At 40.6% G+C, this 20,286-nt stretch overlaps 1 protein-coding gene across 2 annotated transcripts in view; it reads left to right on the plus strand.

Moving 5' to 3' along the window:
- CDK8 (cyclin dependent kinase 8) overlaps positions 1-20,286 on the plus strand; it is a 449,399-nt gene that overhangs the window by 360,714 nt on the left and 68,399 nt on the right. For both annotated transcript variants that reach the window (XM_029602572.1, XM_029602570.1), the window contains exon 6: positions 11,389-11,520. In XM_029602572.1, the coding sequence (XP_029458432.1) occupies positions 11,389-11,520 (132 nt within the window). The remainder of the gene's footprint in view (positions 1-11,388; positions 11,521-20,286) is intronic.

A 20,286-nucleotide genomic window follows, 5' to 3' on the forward strand; every position in this document is an offset into this window, starting at 1 on the left:
AGAGAACCCCGTTTACAGTAAGCAAACATTTTCTGTCAACAGGCAGAGCTGAATTAGCTCTGACATGTGGGAAGTCTCAAGCTGAGGGTTGCAGCGGAGCACTTACTGAAATAGCAACCAGGACCACACCATGAAGAGTGGACTACTGGGTGAACAAATGGTACAAAACTGCTTGCTCAGAGTTGCTGTCACTTTTTGCTAGATTGTCCAGCTAGTAATGGGATGTGAAGGTGTGAACTGATGACTAAACTTTGCAAATGTCTTCTATAGGCACAGCTTGCAGATGAGCCACTAAAGTAGCCATGACGCTTACTTGATGAGCTTTCATTGAGTCTGAGATCTGGAGGCTAGCAGGAGCATAATAATGGCAATTACAGTCTGCTAATCAATTGGATAACGTGTACTTTTCAACTGCTGCTTCTAATTTATTAGGATAAAAGTTAATAAATAAATAAATAAAATAAAATCATAAGAGATGAAAACTTGTGAAGCCTGACAATGCAGTTGAGTACTCTTCAAATAATGAGCCAAGGCCCTCTTGTAGTCCAGTGAATGTAAGGCCTTCTCCTCTTCATATGTATGAGATCTAGGAAAAACAGCAACACGGTGGCCTGATTCAGATGAAAAGCTGAAACCACTTTTGACAGAAACTTGGGATGAATATGGAGCATTACTCTGTTGTGGAAAAACTGCATGTATGATGAATAATGAAACAATGCCTGAGACTCACTGACTTTCCCAGACAATATAATTGCAACTAGGAACACTACTTTCCAGATAAGAAACTTCAGAGAAGCCGACTGTAATGGTTCATAAGGTGGCTTCATCAGTTGTGCCAATACCACATTGAGATCCCTTAGCACTGATGGTTTGGTGACCAGAGGTCTTGAAGCCATAAACCTTTCTTGAACTTTGGAATTAAAGGATGTATGGATATCAATTTATCATTGACTTTGAACATGGCAAGCTGCAATGGCACTGAGATGCATTTTGAACCGATAACGTACTGAGACCCCAGGAGGAAAAGGGAGAACAAGCACTGAAGCAACTCCTTTAACTTGCAAGTGAATGGGTCCAAGGATCTTGCTTGACACCAAAAATCCATTTAAAACTATAGGCTGATCTGGTTGAAGGCTTCCTAGTGGAAATTACAATATTCTCCACTTCCTTGGGTAATGACAGTGATGAGATTAGCAAGCACTCAACGGAAATGCTGTCAAGTTTAGAAAGGAATGGTTTAGATGATATAGATTACTCTCCTCCTGAGTTAACATCAGATTGGATCCTAAAGAGATTGGACAGCTAACTAATAACCAGATGAGGTATGAGAACCACACTTGTCTGGGCATGCTGAAGCAATGAGGATCAAGCGTGCCCAATCTTGAGCACTTTTTCCACCTCTTCCACCAGTGGAAGAGGTGGAAAAGTATACAGTAGATCTGTATTCATATGAGCAGGAAAAAATCTGGAGTGGATCTGGACTTGCTTTGAGCAGAATCTTTCCACTTTAATATTGTCCTCTTATGCGAACAGATCCCCAGAGATCAAACAAATCTGTCTGCCACTGTTTGATCTAGCAACCATTCATGAGGACGAAAACTCTACTGAGGTAATAACCAATGTCTTAGAGATCCCAGGAAGGTAAGCTACTTGTAAAAAGGCTTTGTGGCTGCAAACTCACTCCCAAATTCTGACAGAATCCTGGCAGAGGGTCCAGGACCCTCTGCCCCTTTTTAGGTTCATGTAGAGCATTGCTACTTTCTTGTTGGTTTGGATCAATATTCTTTTCCCTGAAGGAGATGCAAAATTGCTTTCAATGCATGTCCGATAGCTTGTAACTCCAGAAGATTGATCTGAAACAGATGTTCTGTTGATAACCAGATTCCTTAGATTTGAAAAGGAATGGTAGATGTATCCATTGCCAGCATTACCTGATGAGCTCCCATCTCTAGGATCTGGGCCTGTCCACCACTAGAGACCTCTTCATCTCTGCTATGATCCTCTCTTATTAGTTTTAAATGTACAACTTAGTAACTTCATTGTGTGTCCCCTAATCTTTGAATTTTTTGAAAGAGTAAACAATTGATTCACGTTTTCTTGTTCCACTCCACTCATTACATAGAAATCTATAAAATCTTCCCTCAACTTTCTTTTCTCCAAGATGAAGAGTCCTAACTTCTTTAGCCTTTCCTCATAGGGAAATCATTCCATCTCCTTTATCATGTTGGTTGCCCTTTCCGCACCTTTTCTAATTCTGCTATATCTGTTTTGAGATGTGGTGACCAGACCTGCACACAATACTCAAGATGAGATTGCATCATGGAGTGATTCAAAGGCATTATGGTATTCTGTTTTATTCTTCATTTCTTTCCTAATTTCTAGCACTCTATTTGATTTCTTGGCTGCTGCACCCTGAGCAGAAGATTTCAGTGCATTATCAACAATGTCACCTAGAACTTTTTCCCGAATGGGGACCCCTAATGTGGAACCTTGCATTGTATAGCTATAATTTAGGTTATTCTTCCCTAAGTGCATCACTTTACACTTGTCCATATTAAATTTCATTTGTCATTTGCATGCCCAGTCTCCCAGTTTTGCAAGGTCTTCTTGCAATTTCTCACACTCCTCTTGTGACTTAACAGCATTGAATAACTTTGTGTCATCGACAAATTGGATCACTTCCCTTGTGGTTCCCATTTCCAGGTCATTTATAAATATGTTAAAAAGTAGTCATCCCAGAACCAGGAGTGGAGGAGCAGTCTAGTAGTTAGAGAACCAGGGCAGTGAGAGTACAAATCCTGCTGCACTCATTGTGACTTTGGGCAAGTCATTTCACCCTCCATTGCCTCAGGTACAAACTTAAATTGTGAGCCCTCTGGGGACAGGGGTCAGTCCCTGAAAGTAATCCACTTTGAAGTGCCTGAAAAAAATGGAATTAAAAAAAAAAAAAACCATCTCTGGGGCACTCCACTATTCACCTTTCTCCATTGAAAACATTTACCATTTAGCCCTACTCTCTGTTTTGTATCTTTTAACCAGTTCCAATTCACCATAGGACACTGCCCTCTATTCCATGACTTTTTAATTTCCTAAGAAGTCTCTCATGAGGGACTTTGTCAAATGCTTTCTGGAAATCCAGATACACTAAATCAACTGGCTCACCTTTATCCACATTTATTTACACCCTCAAAAAAAGTAACAGATTGGTAATGCAAGACTTCCCTTGACTTAAATCCATGTTGGCTTTTTCCCATTAAACTATGCTTAACTATGTGTTCAGTAATTTTGCTTTTCTACTGTTTTGCCTGTCACAGACATCAGACTCGCTGGTCTGTAGTTTCCTGGATAACCCTTGGATCCCTTTTTAAAAATTGGCATTACATTGGCACCCCTGCAGTCTTCAGATACCATGGACTATTTTAATGATAGTTCAAAAATTACTAGTAGCAGGTCCACAATTTCATTTTTCAGTTCTTTCAGCACGATGGAATGTATACCATCAGGTCCAGGTGATTTGCTGCTCTTTAGTTTATCAATTTGCTCTAGTATATCTTCTAGGTACACTAAGATTTGTTTCAGCTCCTCTGAATCATCACCTTTGAATATCATTTCTGGCATGGGTATTTCTCTTACATCTTCCTCAGTGAAGACCAAAGCAAAGAATTAACTTAGTCTCTCTGTACTATGGGCTTTATCATCGCTAGTGCCCCTTTTACACCTTGATCATCCAATGATCAACTGACTCCCTTGCAGGCATTTTACTTCAAACGTACCTGAAAAAGATTTTGAGTTTTTATTTCCATGTCAAATTTATTTTCAAATTTTCTCTTTGCCTTCCTTATTGCTTTGCATCTAACTTGCCAGTGCTCATAATGTCATAATGCCTCTGTATGCCTCTGTATCGCTCCATGGTGAGACCGCACCTTGAATACTGTGTACAATTCTGGTCGCCGCATCTCAAAAAAGATATAATTGCGATGGAGAAGGTACAGAGAAGGGCTACCAAAATGATAAGGGGAATGGAACAACTCCCCTATGAGGAAAGACTAAAGAGATTAGGACTTTTCAGCTTGGAGAAGAGACGACTGAGGGGGGATATGATAGAGGTGTTTAAAATCATGAGAGGTCTAGAACGGGTAGATGTGAATCGGTTATTTACTCTTTCAGATAGTAGAAGGACTAGGGGACACTCCATGAAGTTAGCATGGGGCACATTTAAAACTAATCGGAGAAAGTTCTTTTTTACTCAACGCACAATTAAACTCTGGAATTTGTTGCCAGAGAATGTGGTTCGTGCAGGTAGTATAGCTGTGTTTAAAAAAGGATTGGATAAGTTCTTGGAGGAGAAGTCCATTACCTGCTATTAGGTTCACTTAGAGAATAGCCACTGCCATTAGCAATGGTTACATGGAATAGACTTAGTTTTTGGGTACTTGCCAGGTTCTTATGGCCTGGATTGGCCACTGTTGGAAACAGGATGCTGGGCTTGATGGACCCTTGGTCTGACCCAGTATGGCATTTTCTTATGTTCTTATGTTCTTATGCTGTTTCCTATTTTCTTCATTCAGATTCCTTTTCCATTTCTTGAAAGTTGTTCTTTTAGCTATTATAGTCTCTCTCACCTCATCTTCTCCGGCAAAAGGTTCTTGTTCAGCCTTAATCAAGTTTACTTAGGTAATAGCCACTGCTATTCATTACATCAGTAGCATGGTGTCTTCTTGGTGTTTGGGTACTTGTCAGGTTCTTGTGGCCTGATTTGGCCTCTGTTGGAAACAGGATGCAGGGCTTGATGGACCCTTGGTCTGACCAAGCGTGGCAATTTCTTATGTTTTTATGTTCATAAACACAGGATGGATCTCACTCCTCCTGACTACATGGGGGGAAGGAAATAGCAGGAATTAGAGCCCTTTAATTTTGTGATAGGGAAGGACAGGTTCTATTGCCTGTTGACTAGGAAGTGATTCTACTTTGAAACAGAGCTGGGTCAAGTAAGATGGATCTGGATTGAAGTCCTAGCAACAGTGCAACCTTAAATGGCAGGAGAATCTCAAACAGTAACCAGATTCCATAATTTTGAGGACCCAACTGTCCTTGGTGATTTTCTGCCACATTTCCAGATAAAGGTGAATTTTCCCCTCTGCCTGAGGGTGGAGTCTGATCAAAAACTAAGCCGAGGCTTGGGATGGGCTACTTATGTCATCTTCAGTTGATGTTTTTCATATTGACTTACACAAACCCAAAGCTGCTGCTGTGGGAGCACAGATGATGCACAAAACCACTGAAATTGGCTGAAGGGGAATCTCTAGAAGTAGGAACGTTTTAAAAACAAAGTAAGGATACCTGGAAGATGATGGCTGCTCAAAGCCCTTTGAGAGATTGGACTGTAACATGCTGCTCCTTGATTTAGGCAGCTGTTTCTCTGAGCTTGTCTCCAAAGAGATTGTCCCCAGGACAGGGTACATCTCACAACCAAGCCATTTGACCTACTTCAACAGCCGCTGCTGAAGATCTGGCTGTGGTATCAAAGGATTCATATATGGAGCAGAGAAGATGTTTATAGTCCTGATGAGATTGCTGATATTCCATCTGCTCACTGTCCAGTGACTCCAATAAGAGCTTCAGCTTCTCAAAGCAATCATGTTAGTTTTCTACCATGTAGAACTGGTGTGCTGTGATGCAGGCATTAAGCATCGAGCTCTGACATTTTTCCTAAAGTTATCCAACAGTCTAAGGTCTTTGGTGGGTGGGGTGTTGTGGAAAATCCTAGTCTACTTTACCTGTTTTAGTACTGATTCCACTACCACTGACTGATGCAGTAGCTGGACTATTCCAAACCCAATGGTCTGATGAGGTCTATATTTAAGGTCCAGCAACCTGGCCACTAAGAGACAAGATGCTGGATTTTCCCACATTTATGTTTGTAAATCTCATAGGATCATGTGCACTGGGATCTCTGCAGGTTTGGATGGAGTTTACAAGATCCAAAGAAAACCAAAGATTTCGGAGAGGGGGGGTCATTATTCTTGCAGACATCGATTCCCAAGGCTTTGCCCAACTTATCCAAGAAGTTGGAATTTGATAGATCTTCTGGTGGAGAAGGTCAAAGGGGATCCTCATTCCACCTTCAGATACAAGGGGTGAGGGAACACCAACCTAGAACCTCAGTGATGATGCAGGCAATCAGGGTGATGTCCTCAGTTGTCTCAAAGAGGGATATTCCTGAGGCATGCTTCAGACAGTGAAATCTCAAGCTTCCTCCTCAGACTGGCTGGACTCCACAGCAAGAGACTGTTGGGGACTAGAATCCGTCTTTGGGACTTTTGGTGAGAGCTTCTGCGGCATGGAGGTGAGAGGCTCTCCTCCTTGAGAGGACAAATCTGACAATCTTAACTAGAGAGGCTGAATAGTGTCCTCCTAATCCCTGACTGCCAGCGAATCAAAGAAAGTCTTTACCTACTCTGTTACTTGGTCTATGGGATGTTGTCTCCCATAGTTTGGGAGAGAATGGTCTTCTTAATGACACCAGTTTAGGTTCACCTTCATAAGAAGTTCCCACTGGCTCCAGGGAAGAGCCCCCTCCTGAATCAATTGGGTGCATGGAAACTAGAGGCACCATGGAACATATTTGAACCAGAATGTCCAGACGAAGTCCTTGCTTCAGAAGTTGAGACAGAGACATGGCACTTGAGATGGAAGTGAGTAAGTGTAGTGAGCCTTTTTCAGGGCCTCTTGCATTTCGATCCCATTTCGAATGTGTCAGTGGGAATGAGGATTGATGCTCCAGTTATGCCAGCATCAAAATGGGAAACAGTTGTATCAGTTGTAATAAGGCCTGATGCACCAATCGCGTCAACAGCGACAACTTCTGTATCAGCGCTAAGGGCCAGCACATCAATAGCACAGAACCTGACCTGTGCTTCGACTGCACTACCAGGTGTGATGCACAGCACTGCTTTTTATGTCAGGGCCTATGAGGGTCTTAGAGATCCTTGCATCCAACACTTCTGAGTCTTGCTTGACCCTGAAGGGGCAGTGCTTGCAAAGATCTGTGCTGTAGTAGAGGGAGCCTTCCTTAAGGAGCTCCTGCTCAACTCAGCACACGCTGAAAGGAGGAATGACTCCAGCTTTTCACTGACCTGTGCAACTTATCAATCTTCCAGGCCCTAGTTCTCTGGATCCTTGGAGACATCCAGCTGCAGTGGTAGCAATAAGGAACGTTGTGGTCTGGCCTAGATTTCAGTAACCAACATCTTCCTTCCACGCACACAGTCTTTGAAGCCACTGGGTACGCTCTTCTTCAAACCATTTGTTGAGTGATTTTCTTTTAAACACTGAAAAGTGCTATTGAGGAACTGTTGAGGCAGTGAGGCAACTCAAGTAGCTGAGTTAAAAGAAAGTCTAAAGAGATCAAAAACTTATAGAAGAGGGTATATGACTATCCAGGAGCTCGGATGACAAAGACTGAGGGACTCATGAACACGGGAACTCCCATGAAAGCTCAGCAGAGCAAAAGCTCTATGAGCTATAAGAGAAGAGTCTATTCAGCGCCATCAGATGTCATCACCCACATGTCGTGACTAATTCAGCTTGCTTGTCAATGGAGACATTGCAAATCAACGACATCTAGTGACTGCCTTAGGGATCATGATTGCAGAGTTCTGGAAGTTGCCCTAGTGCATGATCCCCAGCATAGGACTGTGTCTGCAGTAACTGGACTTAGTGAATTGGAAGGGGATATAAAATGGAAAAATCTCTGGGTAATTTTGAGTGAAGGCATGTGATGCTAGATCCAAGCCCTGGTTCTGACCGAACTGGAAGGCCAAAGAAGCAGGAGGAAACTATGACGTCCACAAAAAACAAAATCAAAACAGAAATTATAGGTTCATGTATTGGATACATGGTAACCACAGTTTGCTGGAAGCTGCATGCATGCACAGCTGCAGAGCATACCTTCAGCAGCTAAGCATGCCACAAACCTAACCACTTAACCCAGAATGCCGCACCATCCCCACTCACCAAGACCTGGCAAGAGGAACAGCAGGAGTGCATCCTGCTGTTTCCAACCACTTAGCACAATCTGTTTTAGCGCAGCTGGCACTTCCTGGTTGTTGCTGAATGTGTCCACAGCAGAATTCACAGATTCCTATGAGTCTGATGGGGGTCATTTATACTATGGCCCCTGGAAATGAACAGAGGCCACCAGCTTATTTCATAAAAGCCACTGAACTGGATTTGAACCCAGTGGCCTCTAGGTGGAAGGCTCTGTAACGCTGTGCAGATTCCCTTTAGTCATTCAGTCCCCAAGCTATTAAACTGACTTGGGGATACATGCCAAAACCCCAAAAATACTGAACAATTGTATATAGCTACTAATCCCCTGGTCTTCCTCTTTCCCCTCAAACTTTCCTTCCCTTTAAATGTAATAGTAAAATAAATCAGATAGCATGTTCATTTTTTAAATAACCATTGAATTTGTTAAATTCTTCCAAATAATTGTTCCTGCATGCCTCTTCTCTCACTACATGCTACTGCCATTTTTATTGCCTTTGTTGCTCAAATGTCTGTATCATTTATTTTATTTTAATTTATGAAGTGCCTTACCAAAATAGATTTAAAGCAATGTATTGAGAAAGCAAAAACAAATGCAACACACAATGTTAAAACAATATAAATCTTAACATAAAAATAACGTGCACAGGTTAAATTACATAAAACAGGTGTAGAATACCCAAGCCAAGAAAGGTAGAGACTGCATAAAATAAAGTATTGTGCACTATTACACCATCCTCCTACCTTGTTGGTAAAAAAAAAAATAATAATAATTTTCCTCTTCTGCTCCACGAAATGGAATAACCTCTCTTTTTTTTTCTTTTTAAATGCCTGATTCTCTCTGTGCATCCAGGCAAAAAAGCTCAGGGTTTTCCCTTGTTCTTATTCTACCTCAAATTACTGCTTTTCTCCAATCAAAACGTTTGCAGACTGATTTCCAGTCTCTATGTAAATTATACTGGCTTCCATTTCATTTTATCTTGAAAATGTTATTGTGCTGCTCTTGGAAACTTGTTTGAAAGATGCTACATACTGTAAAATTAAGTGGAAAAAAGTCACATACAACAGTATTATTCATTTCAGACAGTTCTGTTTGTGAAAATTCCATTGTATGATACAATTTCATGATTTATCACAGGATGGGCGTGAGACCTGCCATAGTTATGGCAAGAGAAGGATCTGACTATTTTTCATTATTCATAGAATTCAATATTGTATTTTCATATCTTGTAACACTATTAAGGCCAACATGCTTGCAAAAGGAGGTAAGTTGGTAACTCAGAATTAGCTGAGGAAACACCAGGACATTTTATTTAGGTTATGGCTGCATAGTCTAGCAAGCTCTGTCTGACAGAGTTCTTCTGCAATTTTAGTGTATTTAAAGCACATATTTATGGAAAATCTACATATTTGGGGGCCGATGTAATAAGGTGCGCTGAAGCTGCTGTGGATTTGTGCGCAGATGTACACGTGTTTGTACATGGGTTTTTCCCCGCAAAGCCTTTTAGGGGATGTAATAAGGATTTTGTGCGCGGGAAAAAAGCGCGTACAGACCTGTGGGTTTTCCTGAGTGAATGTATGCTAACGGCGTGCAAAGGAGGCAATTAGCTAATCATAGGCAATGCAGGGAGCTGCGCTAATGCTAGTGCAGGTTTTTAAATGCGGGGTTTTTATCGCCATGGTCAGGGCACACGTTAAGTGTCAGTGCGCTCTCGGGGGGCTTATGTCAGCGTCCGAGCATCCTGAAAACCACTTAGCTGAGTGCCTATCTCAGTGTCCGAGTGGCCAGCTTAGCCAGGTGCTTTTCTGGGCATTGGAACAGCCAGCTTAGGTAGGTGCTTCCCCAGGCACTGAGCTGAGCGCCTAGCACAGTGCCCAAGCAACCAGATACAAGGCCAGAAGAGCGCCTGAGCAGCAAGATTAGCTAGGCACCTTTCTGGGTGCCCGATCGATCACATAGATGTTTCTGCCACAAACAGAGCACGAGCAGCCTGATAAGTGCCTAGCTCAGCGCCCAAATGGCAAGATTAGCTAGGCACCTTTCTGAGCGCCCAATCGTGCAGATTTTTCTGCCAAAAACGGAAGAGCATGAGTGGCCTGATAAGCGCCTGGCTGAACACCTATCTCGACTTCAGAGTGGCCAGCTTAGCAAAGCACTTTTCACGGCATCCGAGGTAGGTGCTTCCCTGGGCGGACAGATACATGGCTAGAAGAGCGGCAAGATTGTTGTGAATTATCACTCATGAAAATATTTGCCATGTTTTCTGCAGCATAGTTATTGGAAATATTAAAAATACTTTCCAGGATCCTACTTTCACTTAATAGGGAGACCCAGTCATTCACTCGCTTTTTTGCGCAGATTATCGGTGTGGGTTTTAAGCGTGGATGCTGCCGCTTATTACATTGGCCCTAACCGTGCTTAGGTATGCGCATTTTTCCGTACGTGCGCGGATTTCTGCGCACAAATCATTTGCATAATTTGTTTTTTTACATCCCGCAGAAGCAGCAGCTTCAGCCGTGCACCGTGATCAAAACCAGCGCTCATAACGAGCGCCTTTTTTGCCGCGTGTCTTATTACATCGGCCCCTTGGAGAGGTATTTTTTACCCACCTTCTATAAACAAACTGAACTTTTTTTAATTTTATTTTAAGAATATTGTATTGTCAAGGAAATTGCCTTTGACATTGTTAGAAGGACTTGCTTTTTGATTCAAACTATTTATCTGATATTAGTTTACTGCTGCAGTGACTGTCACTTTACAGGTATGGAGTGCAAGTCTTTATAAGAAAAGGTGCCCTAGTTCTCCAACTGGGAGGTACAGGAGATATTGTGCCGAGGTACAAGATGTTTGGTTTGGTGTAACTTACTTTCCCTTATCCCTGGGATCTGATGGTTATTTATGACCCAGATTGGCCGCGGTCAGAGACAGGATGCTGGCTCAATGGACCTTGGTGGTTCTTAAGCTCTTTTTAAAGCTCATTTTACCAGTTTGGTTGGAGGGGCAGGGCTCAAAGTATTACAGAGGGGAAAGAAAAAGGGGGGGGGGAGGGTAATCTAAAAGGTTTTGAGAAACACTGTCCTAGAGTAGAATAGCAGGTTTCTTATCATTATAAAATTGATGCTGAAGTGTGGGAAGGTTGAACACTTCCAGGTTGCACTTTGCCAGTTACTATTGTTATGAATCCTTCACACTTAATACCAAAAATAAAACTAGTAAATGAAAAATTGTGTTTTTGTGAATGTAAGCACATGTTATATCAATACCAAGTATGCATTTACTGCATTAAAGGAACATGAATATTGATGACATTTAATGTGTTTTTATGTTTTATTTTGTAGCTGACATGGGCTTCGCCCGGTTATTTAATTCACCTTTAAAGCCTTTAGCAGATTTGGATCCAGTAGTTGTAACGTTCTGGTATCGGGCTCCAGAATTACTTTTAGGGGCTAGACATTATACCAAAGCTATAGGTAAGTAATGACAAGCAAAAGCTGTGCATCTGCTATCAAAGTTTGTTTTTTTCTCTCTCTCATATCTTGAATCATACAGTACTGCCTACAAGGTAAAATGTTAATATATTAATGCATAAAAAAATTGAAAAAAGAAGGAATTGCATCAAACAGTGCAATAACACATACACTCTTAAAAAAAAACAAAAAAAAAACTGAAACAGGTATCAATGAAAATGCACAAAGGTATAACCTGCTGCCTCTCGCCATGCAGTGGGCCCCCAGGCAATCTTTAGAGACTAGCGCTAAGTTTCCATCATTCACCATTTCAGAACCCTACACTCAGAAATGTTATAGTTTATTACTTTATATAAAAAATAAAACTTTTCAGAAAAAAATATTTTTTAACAAAACTACTAAACCTATTTTTCAAACATTCATATTTAAAACACCATGACCAAAAAATTATATAATTTAACTAATCTTGAAACAAATATAGCACAGCCAGTGTAGCACAACCCAGTGTAGTACAACCTGACATTGGCCAATGTTTTCGCGACCACCTGTCTCAAGGATTATATGAACTCTTTAAAGTTCTGACATAAGTAAAATTATATATCTCAAAACCAATATAGCACAGCCAGTGTAGCACAACCCGACATTGGCCAATGTTTCGGTGATCACCCGTCGCCGGTCTCAAGGATTACACGAGCTAGAACAAAAATATTAAGAACACATAAACAAAACAAAAAATAAACATATTGTGAAAATGTCAGAAAATAAACAAATAATACCCCTACCCTCTAAAGTTCTGATGCAGTCTCAACATGGCACACAAGCTCAATCTGAACAATTCAAAACAAACTCAACAGACTTATAAAACATACACTAACCAATCTAGATCAGCAGACATGTGCAACCAAAACAAATATGGAATCCCAAAAGGTTCAACAGTCCCTAGCAAGCTCTGCCATTCAACCTCCCTATGGGTATATAGTATTGAGCTGATATAACCAATGCTGCTTCCTTTGAATGAGTAAAAGATCTAACTTACCCTCACGTTTGCCAACACTAGGTTTTTCCAAAACTTCAAACCGAAAGTGTTCAAACATACGTCAAGCTGACAAACAATGATCAACTTGGGGCACCTTTAATCATTGGCAAGAAATCGTACTGTGATGTTCAATCATTCTAACTCATAACATGCGCTTAATCGACAGTGATTAATCTTTCTCAAAAGGTATTGTCTTGTATCAAGAACAAATGTAGCAAAAGGGGCTCTCCTTTTTTACCAACCAATTGTTTAGATCCTTTTGAGGTTGAGCTTTGTTTGTACAAGTTATAAGCTCTCTTCGTTTGAGGCTATTTTTTTCAGCATCATCTATAATGACTGATCATTCTCTTGCTTTTTCTTCAAAGTGGGTGGCTTCTAGTCCCGTCGATGCTGCTATACAAACTTTTCAAAGATTTGTTTTGAAAGATCTAGTTTGTAATCTCACTGTTGATGTATACTCTGCATTAAGGGAATTAAAATGTATAACACTATAGTTATTGAGGCAGCGGCTAAAGGCAGAGTAGTAGTTATTTTGGCAGTACAGTAGGTCCTGTATACAAGCGGTTCTTTGTCAATTGGCAGACAAAGAGTTTTATTTGCCACTTACAGAGGATTCTATGGCTTCGCTAAAAGTCCAAATCGCTAAAAGTCCAAATTGATCAGCTATTGGGCATGCTTTCATTCGATCATGGACAAGAGAATATCGTTTTTAGGTGGTATCTAATCCCAAGACATCTGACCTGTACACTTTGCTGAAGATACATAAAACTTTACAAGATTCACTGGGCAGACCCATTTTGGCTCGTTACTCACTTTTAGAGCCACTTTCTGTTTTCATAGTCAAATTTCTACGGTATTATGCCCCCAAGCTGTCCTCCTACATTAGGGATTCCTCTTACTTTATTTGTGCATTACAAGAATATCGTGATTCCTTCGATAATCTTAAATTGGTGACGATTGATGTGATATCCTTGTATACCAATATCCCCCAACAAGTGGTGCAACAAAAGGTCTTTTGTCTTTGTGCCCCTTCTTTTTTATTGGAGTTAGCACATTTTGCCTTTTGTGAAAATTTATTTGATGGCATCTATTACAAACAAATCAAAGGTGTAGCCATGGGTGCCACAATGGCGCTACTTTGTATATGTGTCATTTTGAAAACAAATGGCTAGTAAACTGTTCGCTTGATTCTTCTATCAAATTTTGGCATTGGTATATAGGCACCATTTTTTTGTTATGGAGTGGTGTCTGAAATATTCATGACATTTTTTGATTGGTTAAATATAGGTGATTCCAACTTGAAATTTAATTTTCCTTGAATGCCACATCATTTCCTTACTTGGACATTTTGGTATCTTTAAAGAGTAATTCCTTCAATTTATAAAAAAACAACTGACCATAACACTCTGTTGAATTATCGCAGTTGTCACTGTTGTGTTTGAGGCATTGTGGACCCTTGGACGCAATGGAGATGACTCCGCCCACGGGGAGGAGCCCTATGGGGAACCACTGCGATAGGCTGACACAGATAGCAGACATAGAATGGATAGAGTCTTTATTGTACTGCTGTAGATAGATGGTGAAAGCAGGAAGGTAAGGCACTGATCCACAAAGTGCCAGTACACTCAACAGGCTCAGAAGTATAGTCTCACCCAGATGTTCACGATAGGTGTTAGCCCACAGTGCGGGTAACGCCGGGGCTAGTGGGTGGAGTTGGACCGCCAGATCGTAGAGGTACTCACAGAATGAAGGCATCTTCCTGGTGGTAGAATGGTGGGACCGAAGGTCCGTGGTGCAGGATATAAAGGTGGATAGGCCCTCGAGGAGCGAGTAACCAATGGTCCAATATCCTGAAAGTAGAACAGAGAGAGAGACTCCCGAGGAGCGGTTGTCTTAGTTAGTGAGAACCCCAAAGGGAAGTTGGAAGCGAGAGACCCCCGAGGAGTGGGTGTCTAGAGCTTCTTACTGGAGCGAGGCCCTTAGCGTGAAAGTGGCATCTAAGTGTGCAGCTTAGAGCAGTCAGAGTAGCAAAGCGAAGTCTTTGCTAACTGAAAGTGGTAGCGGAGGCTAGATATACCCAGAGGTACTGACGTCATGTGGTGGGGCTGCCCCCAAGGTTCCCGTCATGACGTGTATTTGAGCGTAGGAGATGTGCGCGCTCATGCTGTAGGAGGCCACGGGAGTGAGCATGGTGGATGGGGACGCCCATGCTGGTCTGGAAACGCCGAGGCTCTCAGCACTCGGCACCGGAGGCAGCCATCTTACCCAAAGAGAGTGAAAGGGGAGAAAAAGAGGTAAGGCAGAGCGGTCGCAGCCATCTGCGACCGGACGCAACAGTCACCCTTAAAGGTTGATGATAGTTTGCCTGTCAACCAGTTTCTTCCCTTGCTCCGTTTTTGTACCAATGTGGGTGAATTCAAAGTTAGGGCTGTTGAAATGTCAAATGACTTTGTTAATCATGGGTATCCATGTTCAGTGATACTCAAAGCATATAAATGGGCTAGATGGGCTAACAGAGATTTTTTGTTGGTTCCTGGACATCGACAACAGCCGACTCATCCAGTATATGTTTTAAGTTTCTCACCCCAGATTTTTAGGGTATAGAAAAGTATCCATAGGCATTGGCATGTTCTGCGGCTTGATAAGGTTTTTGATGAACTACCGATTTTTGCTTACTCACGGATAGAATATTAAGGATAGATTGGTTCAGTAGGAGTTTAATACTAGAAGAACCATTTCAGTACCAGTATATTCAGGAAGACATCATCCTTGTAGATTTTGCTTCATTTGTGCATAATCTTTTGATGGCACAATTTTACCGTTACAAATACTGGCAAATTATACATTAAGAGGTTGATTTTAAAAGGAGCGCTTGCGCGTCCATGTGCACGAGCATGTTATAAAATCGGATGGCCATGCGCACATGTGCAGGCGGCACATGCAGGGGCAGACTGGGATGGAACTTCCCTACCTCCCTACCTAAACTCTCTCCCTCTTCCCCACTCCTAAACCCTTCCCACAACTTAGTTTTTTTTATTTTACTACTTACTGCTCCCGCTGTCCCAGCTGCCTCCTTTCTGTCCCATCCAGACCATGCCCCCTGGCCCGTCCCTTTTTCAGAGCTTGGCACTTGTGTGCATATTGGCACTTCTGCGTGTGGCTGGGCCGTTTTGAAAATGCACGTGGCACATGCAATGCATGGCCTCGCACACAAGTGCCAATTTTCACGCACGTGGCCATTTTAAAATTTGGCCTTAAGAGCTTCAACTACCTGTACTAGTACAGGTGCTGTATATATTTTATGGTGCACCTGTAATTTTATCTATATAGGTAAGACTAAATACATGTTATGGGTGAGAATGATTGAACATCTCAGTGCCATTTCTTGCCAACGATTAGAGGCGCCCCTAGTTGATCATTGTTTGTCAGCTTGTCATATGTTTAAATACTTTTGGTTTGCATTTTTGGTAAAACCAATTGTAGGCAAATGTGGGGGTAATTTAGATCTTTTATTCATTCAAAGAGAGTAGCGTTGGATATATGAGCTCAGTACTAAGTACCTGTATGGGTTGAACAAGGAAGTTGATTGGCAAGTTTGCTAGGGACTGTTGAACCTTTCGAGATTCCATATTTTTTTAGGTTGCACGTGTGCCTGCTGATCTTGATTGGTTGGTGTGTGTTTTATAAGTCCTTTGAGTTTGTTTTGAAAAGTTCGGATTGAGCTTGTGTGCCATGTTGAGACCACATCAGAACTTCAGAGAGGTAGGGGGTATTATTTATTTTCTGACATATTTTTGCAATTTGTTTATTTTACGTTTTGATTCTGTTCTTTCTTTTTTGTTCTAGTTCATGTAACCCTTGAGACAGGTGACAGGTAGTCGCCTAAACATTGGCTAATGTTGGGTTGTGCTACACTGGCTGTGCTATATGGGTTTTGAGATAAGTAAAATTATATATACTTTTAGGTTGGGGTGTTTTAAATATGCATGTTTGAAAGGTAGGTTTATTAGTTTTATTAAAAAATATATTTTCTGAAAAGTTTTTATTTTTTATATAAAGTATTAAAATTTCTGAGAGCAGGATTCTGAAATGGTGAATGATGGAAACTTAGCGATGGTCTCTGAAGACTACTTGGAGCCCATTGTGAGGTGAGAGGCAGCAGATTATATCTTTGTGCATTTTCACTGTTACCTATTTCAATTTTTTTATTTATTTATATATTTTCTTTTTAGAGTGTATGTGTTATTGCAGTATTTGATGCATTTCTTTCCTTTTCCAGTTGTTTTGTGATACATTTTGGGGAAGTTGCCACTTTTTTGATGTTCAATATATTAATATAGTAAGCTTTGGGAATAAGCTAAGCATGATCTGTCTGTACTTTGGAAAAACTGCTTGCATAGCATGATTTGTAATCAAATGTAAACAATAAAAAGTGTAATTTCTATTTGCCTTACAAGATAATAAAGGTTGTGATAGTGTTGAGATGACAGTGAGAATGGAATGGACAGTCCATAAAACAAGAGCAGGGCACAAATGGATTTACACAATTAGGGGTAGATTTTCAAAGAAGCGTGCGGGCATTCATATGAGTGCGCTACCCGGCGCGCGCACATGGGCGCCCAATTTTATAGCAGATATGCCATTTATAAAATTGGGGGTCGGCGCCCGCAAGGGTGTGTACAATTGTGCACCCTACGTGCGCCGACACCCGCGGCCTTCACCCGTTCCCTCCCCTTAATCTAACCTATCTCCCCCTTCATCTAACCTATCCCCCCCATCCCTATCCTAAACCCCACCAAAATTGTATTTTACCTTCTGTGCCTGCTGGCAGCCTGCCAGCACATGATCCCCCAGCACAGCAGCAAATAGTTGCTGTCCCAGAGGCCTCTGGCCCTGCCCCTCCCTCGGACCACCCCTTTTTTAAAGCCACGGGATTAGACACATCCCAAGTGAGAGGAAGGGTTTTATCATTGGCTGGGCCCATACTATGGAGCACGATGCCCCCCGAACTCAGATTACAGAATAATCTCAAAACTTTTAAGAAAAATCTAAAAACATGGCTCTTTAAAAAAGCCTTCACTAAAGAGTGTGGAGGGTAGAGAATGAAAGTACAGGGTAATGCAAATGAGAATGAATTTACTCAATCCTACATTTAAGAAGTAATATTTCAAAGCAATAGTAACTCAATAATATACCTGGACTTGACCAACATTACTCAAATAATGATTTTATTTATGAAATTGTAACCGAACTTTATTGGCACCTGTTAAAATGTACGATATCCTACATTTACTTACCTTAGTCTATGTGCCTATTTGTAAACCGTTGCGATGGTATATAACTTAGCGACGGTATAGAAAAGTTTTTAAATAAATAAAATAAACATCCCGTGGCTTTACGTGCGTCGCCAGGCCTTTATTAAATAGGTCCGGCGCACATAACCCCCTCTACGTGCATAAAGCTTTGAAAATCCAACCCTTAGTGTCTAAATCATATAAAATATATGGCATATGTTTTTGTCCTCTTACACCAAGAGGATGAAATGAGAAAGTGGGACCTTGATAATATACTTCCTGATTTGAAGATACAAGGGCCATATGGCAATTGAGAAGATGAATGAAGTAAGAGAATTTCTGGACAGAAGTATTTTAGGTATATGTACTTAAAAATATGCTTTTCAAATAATCACAGTATTCCAAATAAATGATTAATGGACTATCATAATAAGCACTGCAGTTTATCAAAACCTTAATTGCTTTTCATATAATCATCAGTCCAAGTCCAAATCATGTATTTTTTTATTTTTTTGATCTTTTGCAAATAAAATATTCTGAATGTACTTATCTTTCTCCATTCTTCATTACAATACTATTACATATTCCCAACACAGGCCATGTTTCAAAATGCAATCTGTGTCAGGGGAATCAATGATTTCTTCATTACTTCATAGGCTATAAGAATATAGCACAATCCCAACATAGCTTAACAAACAGCTACCCATACCACTTCAATGGCAGGCTGAAAAGCTTGCCGCCAAGTTCAGTTCTGACTTCTGGAAGTGCCCACATCTGTCATTTAAATTGTATTAAAACGGTATGTTTGTACATTTGAAGAACTACATTTATATATATCTGTTTGGTTTCAGTTCATTTGCCTTTATTTCAGGTTCAATGATGACATATTTTTCCTATGGACACCTACATTGCAGGGCCTTCAGACATTTATGCTCTTGATAAATATTTAAAATTTACCATGGACGTTAATAAGGACTTCATACAAGCATGGCAATAGGTTAGAAACCACGATTAACAGGAAACCAATGGATCAAAATAGACTTTTATGTTTTGACAGTTTTCAGCCTAGCAGGCTCTGAATGAATCTTCCAGTTGGGCAGTTTCTGCATTTATGCAGGTGATGTTCAGAGATACAGAATTTTATCTATCATGCACAAGATCTTTGTAATAGATTATTATCAAGGATATCCAATGCGTGTTATAAGACCTGCATATAAACGAGCGTTGAATGCACATAGAAAGTAGCTCTTGTTGGAAAATAAAAACATTCTGAGAATCAACTAGAGTGTGTATTAAAATATTCTAATAAAACACAATCCATTGTTATGACACAGACACTGACATGTTTTAAGTTTAATTGTGGTTTTTAAAGAGCCCCCTTTGATAGCTTTTACAAGAGGACATAATATCAAAGATATGATAGTGCATTCTATGCTACCTATATCTAACATTGTAGACACACAGGAAAAAGGACATAATCTCTATGAAGGGTGTTCGTTGTTGAGTAACACTGTAATGGCACAGATTTGGGAGAATACAGCAACAGGACATACTGTAAGTTCAGTATATCGAGCATTACAGATTGCACATGTAGAAATATAGTGTATGCGATTATGTTCATGTGTAAATTTTTATATACAGGAAGAACTAAATGGATAATATAAACATGCATAATTGAACACAGAAGCTGTTTGTTGAGAGAGAAATTAAATACACTTATGATCCAACATTGTATAGTATAGTCTCTGAATTAAAATGGTGGGTAACTGAGCATAAGAACATAACATATGCCATACAGAGTCAGACCAAGGGTCCATCAAGCCCAGTATCCTGTTTCCAACAGTGGCCAATCCAAGTCACAAGTACTTGGGAAAATTCCCAAACATTAAATAGATCTCAAGCTAGTATTGCTTATTTATTAATAGCAATTTATGGATTTTTCCTCTAGGAACATATCCAAACGTTTTCTAAACCCAATTACACTAACTGCCGTAACCACATCCTCTGGTTATGAATTCCAGAGATTACCTATGCGCTGAGTGAAAAAGAATTGTCTTTGATTTGTTTTAAATGAGCTACTTGCTAACTTCATAGAGTGCCCCCTAATCGTTCTATTATCTGAGAGAGTAAATAACCAATTTACATTAACCTGTTCAAGTCCTTTCATGATTTTGTAGACCTCTGTCATATCTCCCCTCAGTTGTCTCTTCTCCAAACTGAACAGCCCTAACTTCCTTAGCATTTCCTCATAGGCCAGCCGTTCCATGCTCCTTATCATTTTGGTCGCCCTTCTCTGCATTTTCTCCATTGCAACTATATCTTTTTTGAGATGAGGCGACCAGAATTGCACTCAGTATTCAAGATGCGATCTCACGATGGAGTGATACAGAGGCATCATGACATCCTCTGTTTTATTTGCTGTTCCCTTCCTAATAATTC

The sequence above is a fragment of the Rhinatrema bivittatum genome, chromosome 5 (assembly GCF_901001135.1).
Source record: "Rhinatrema bivittatum chromosome 5, aRhiBiv1.1, whole genome shotgun sequence".
Classification (NCBI taxonomy): domain Eukaryota; kingdom Metazoa; phylum Chordata; class Amphibia; order Gymnophiona; family Rhinatrematidae; genus Rhinatrema; species Rhinatrema bivittatum.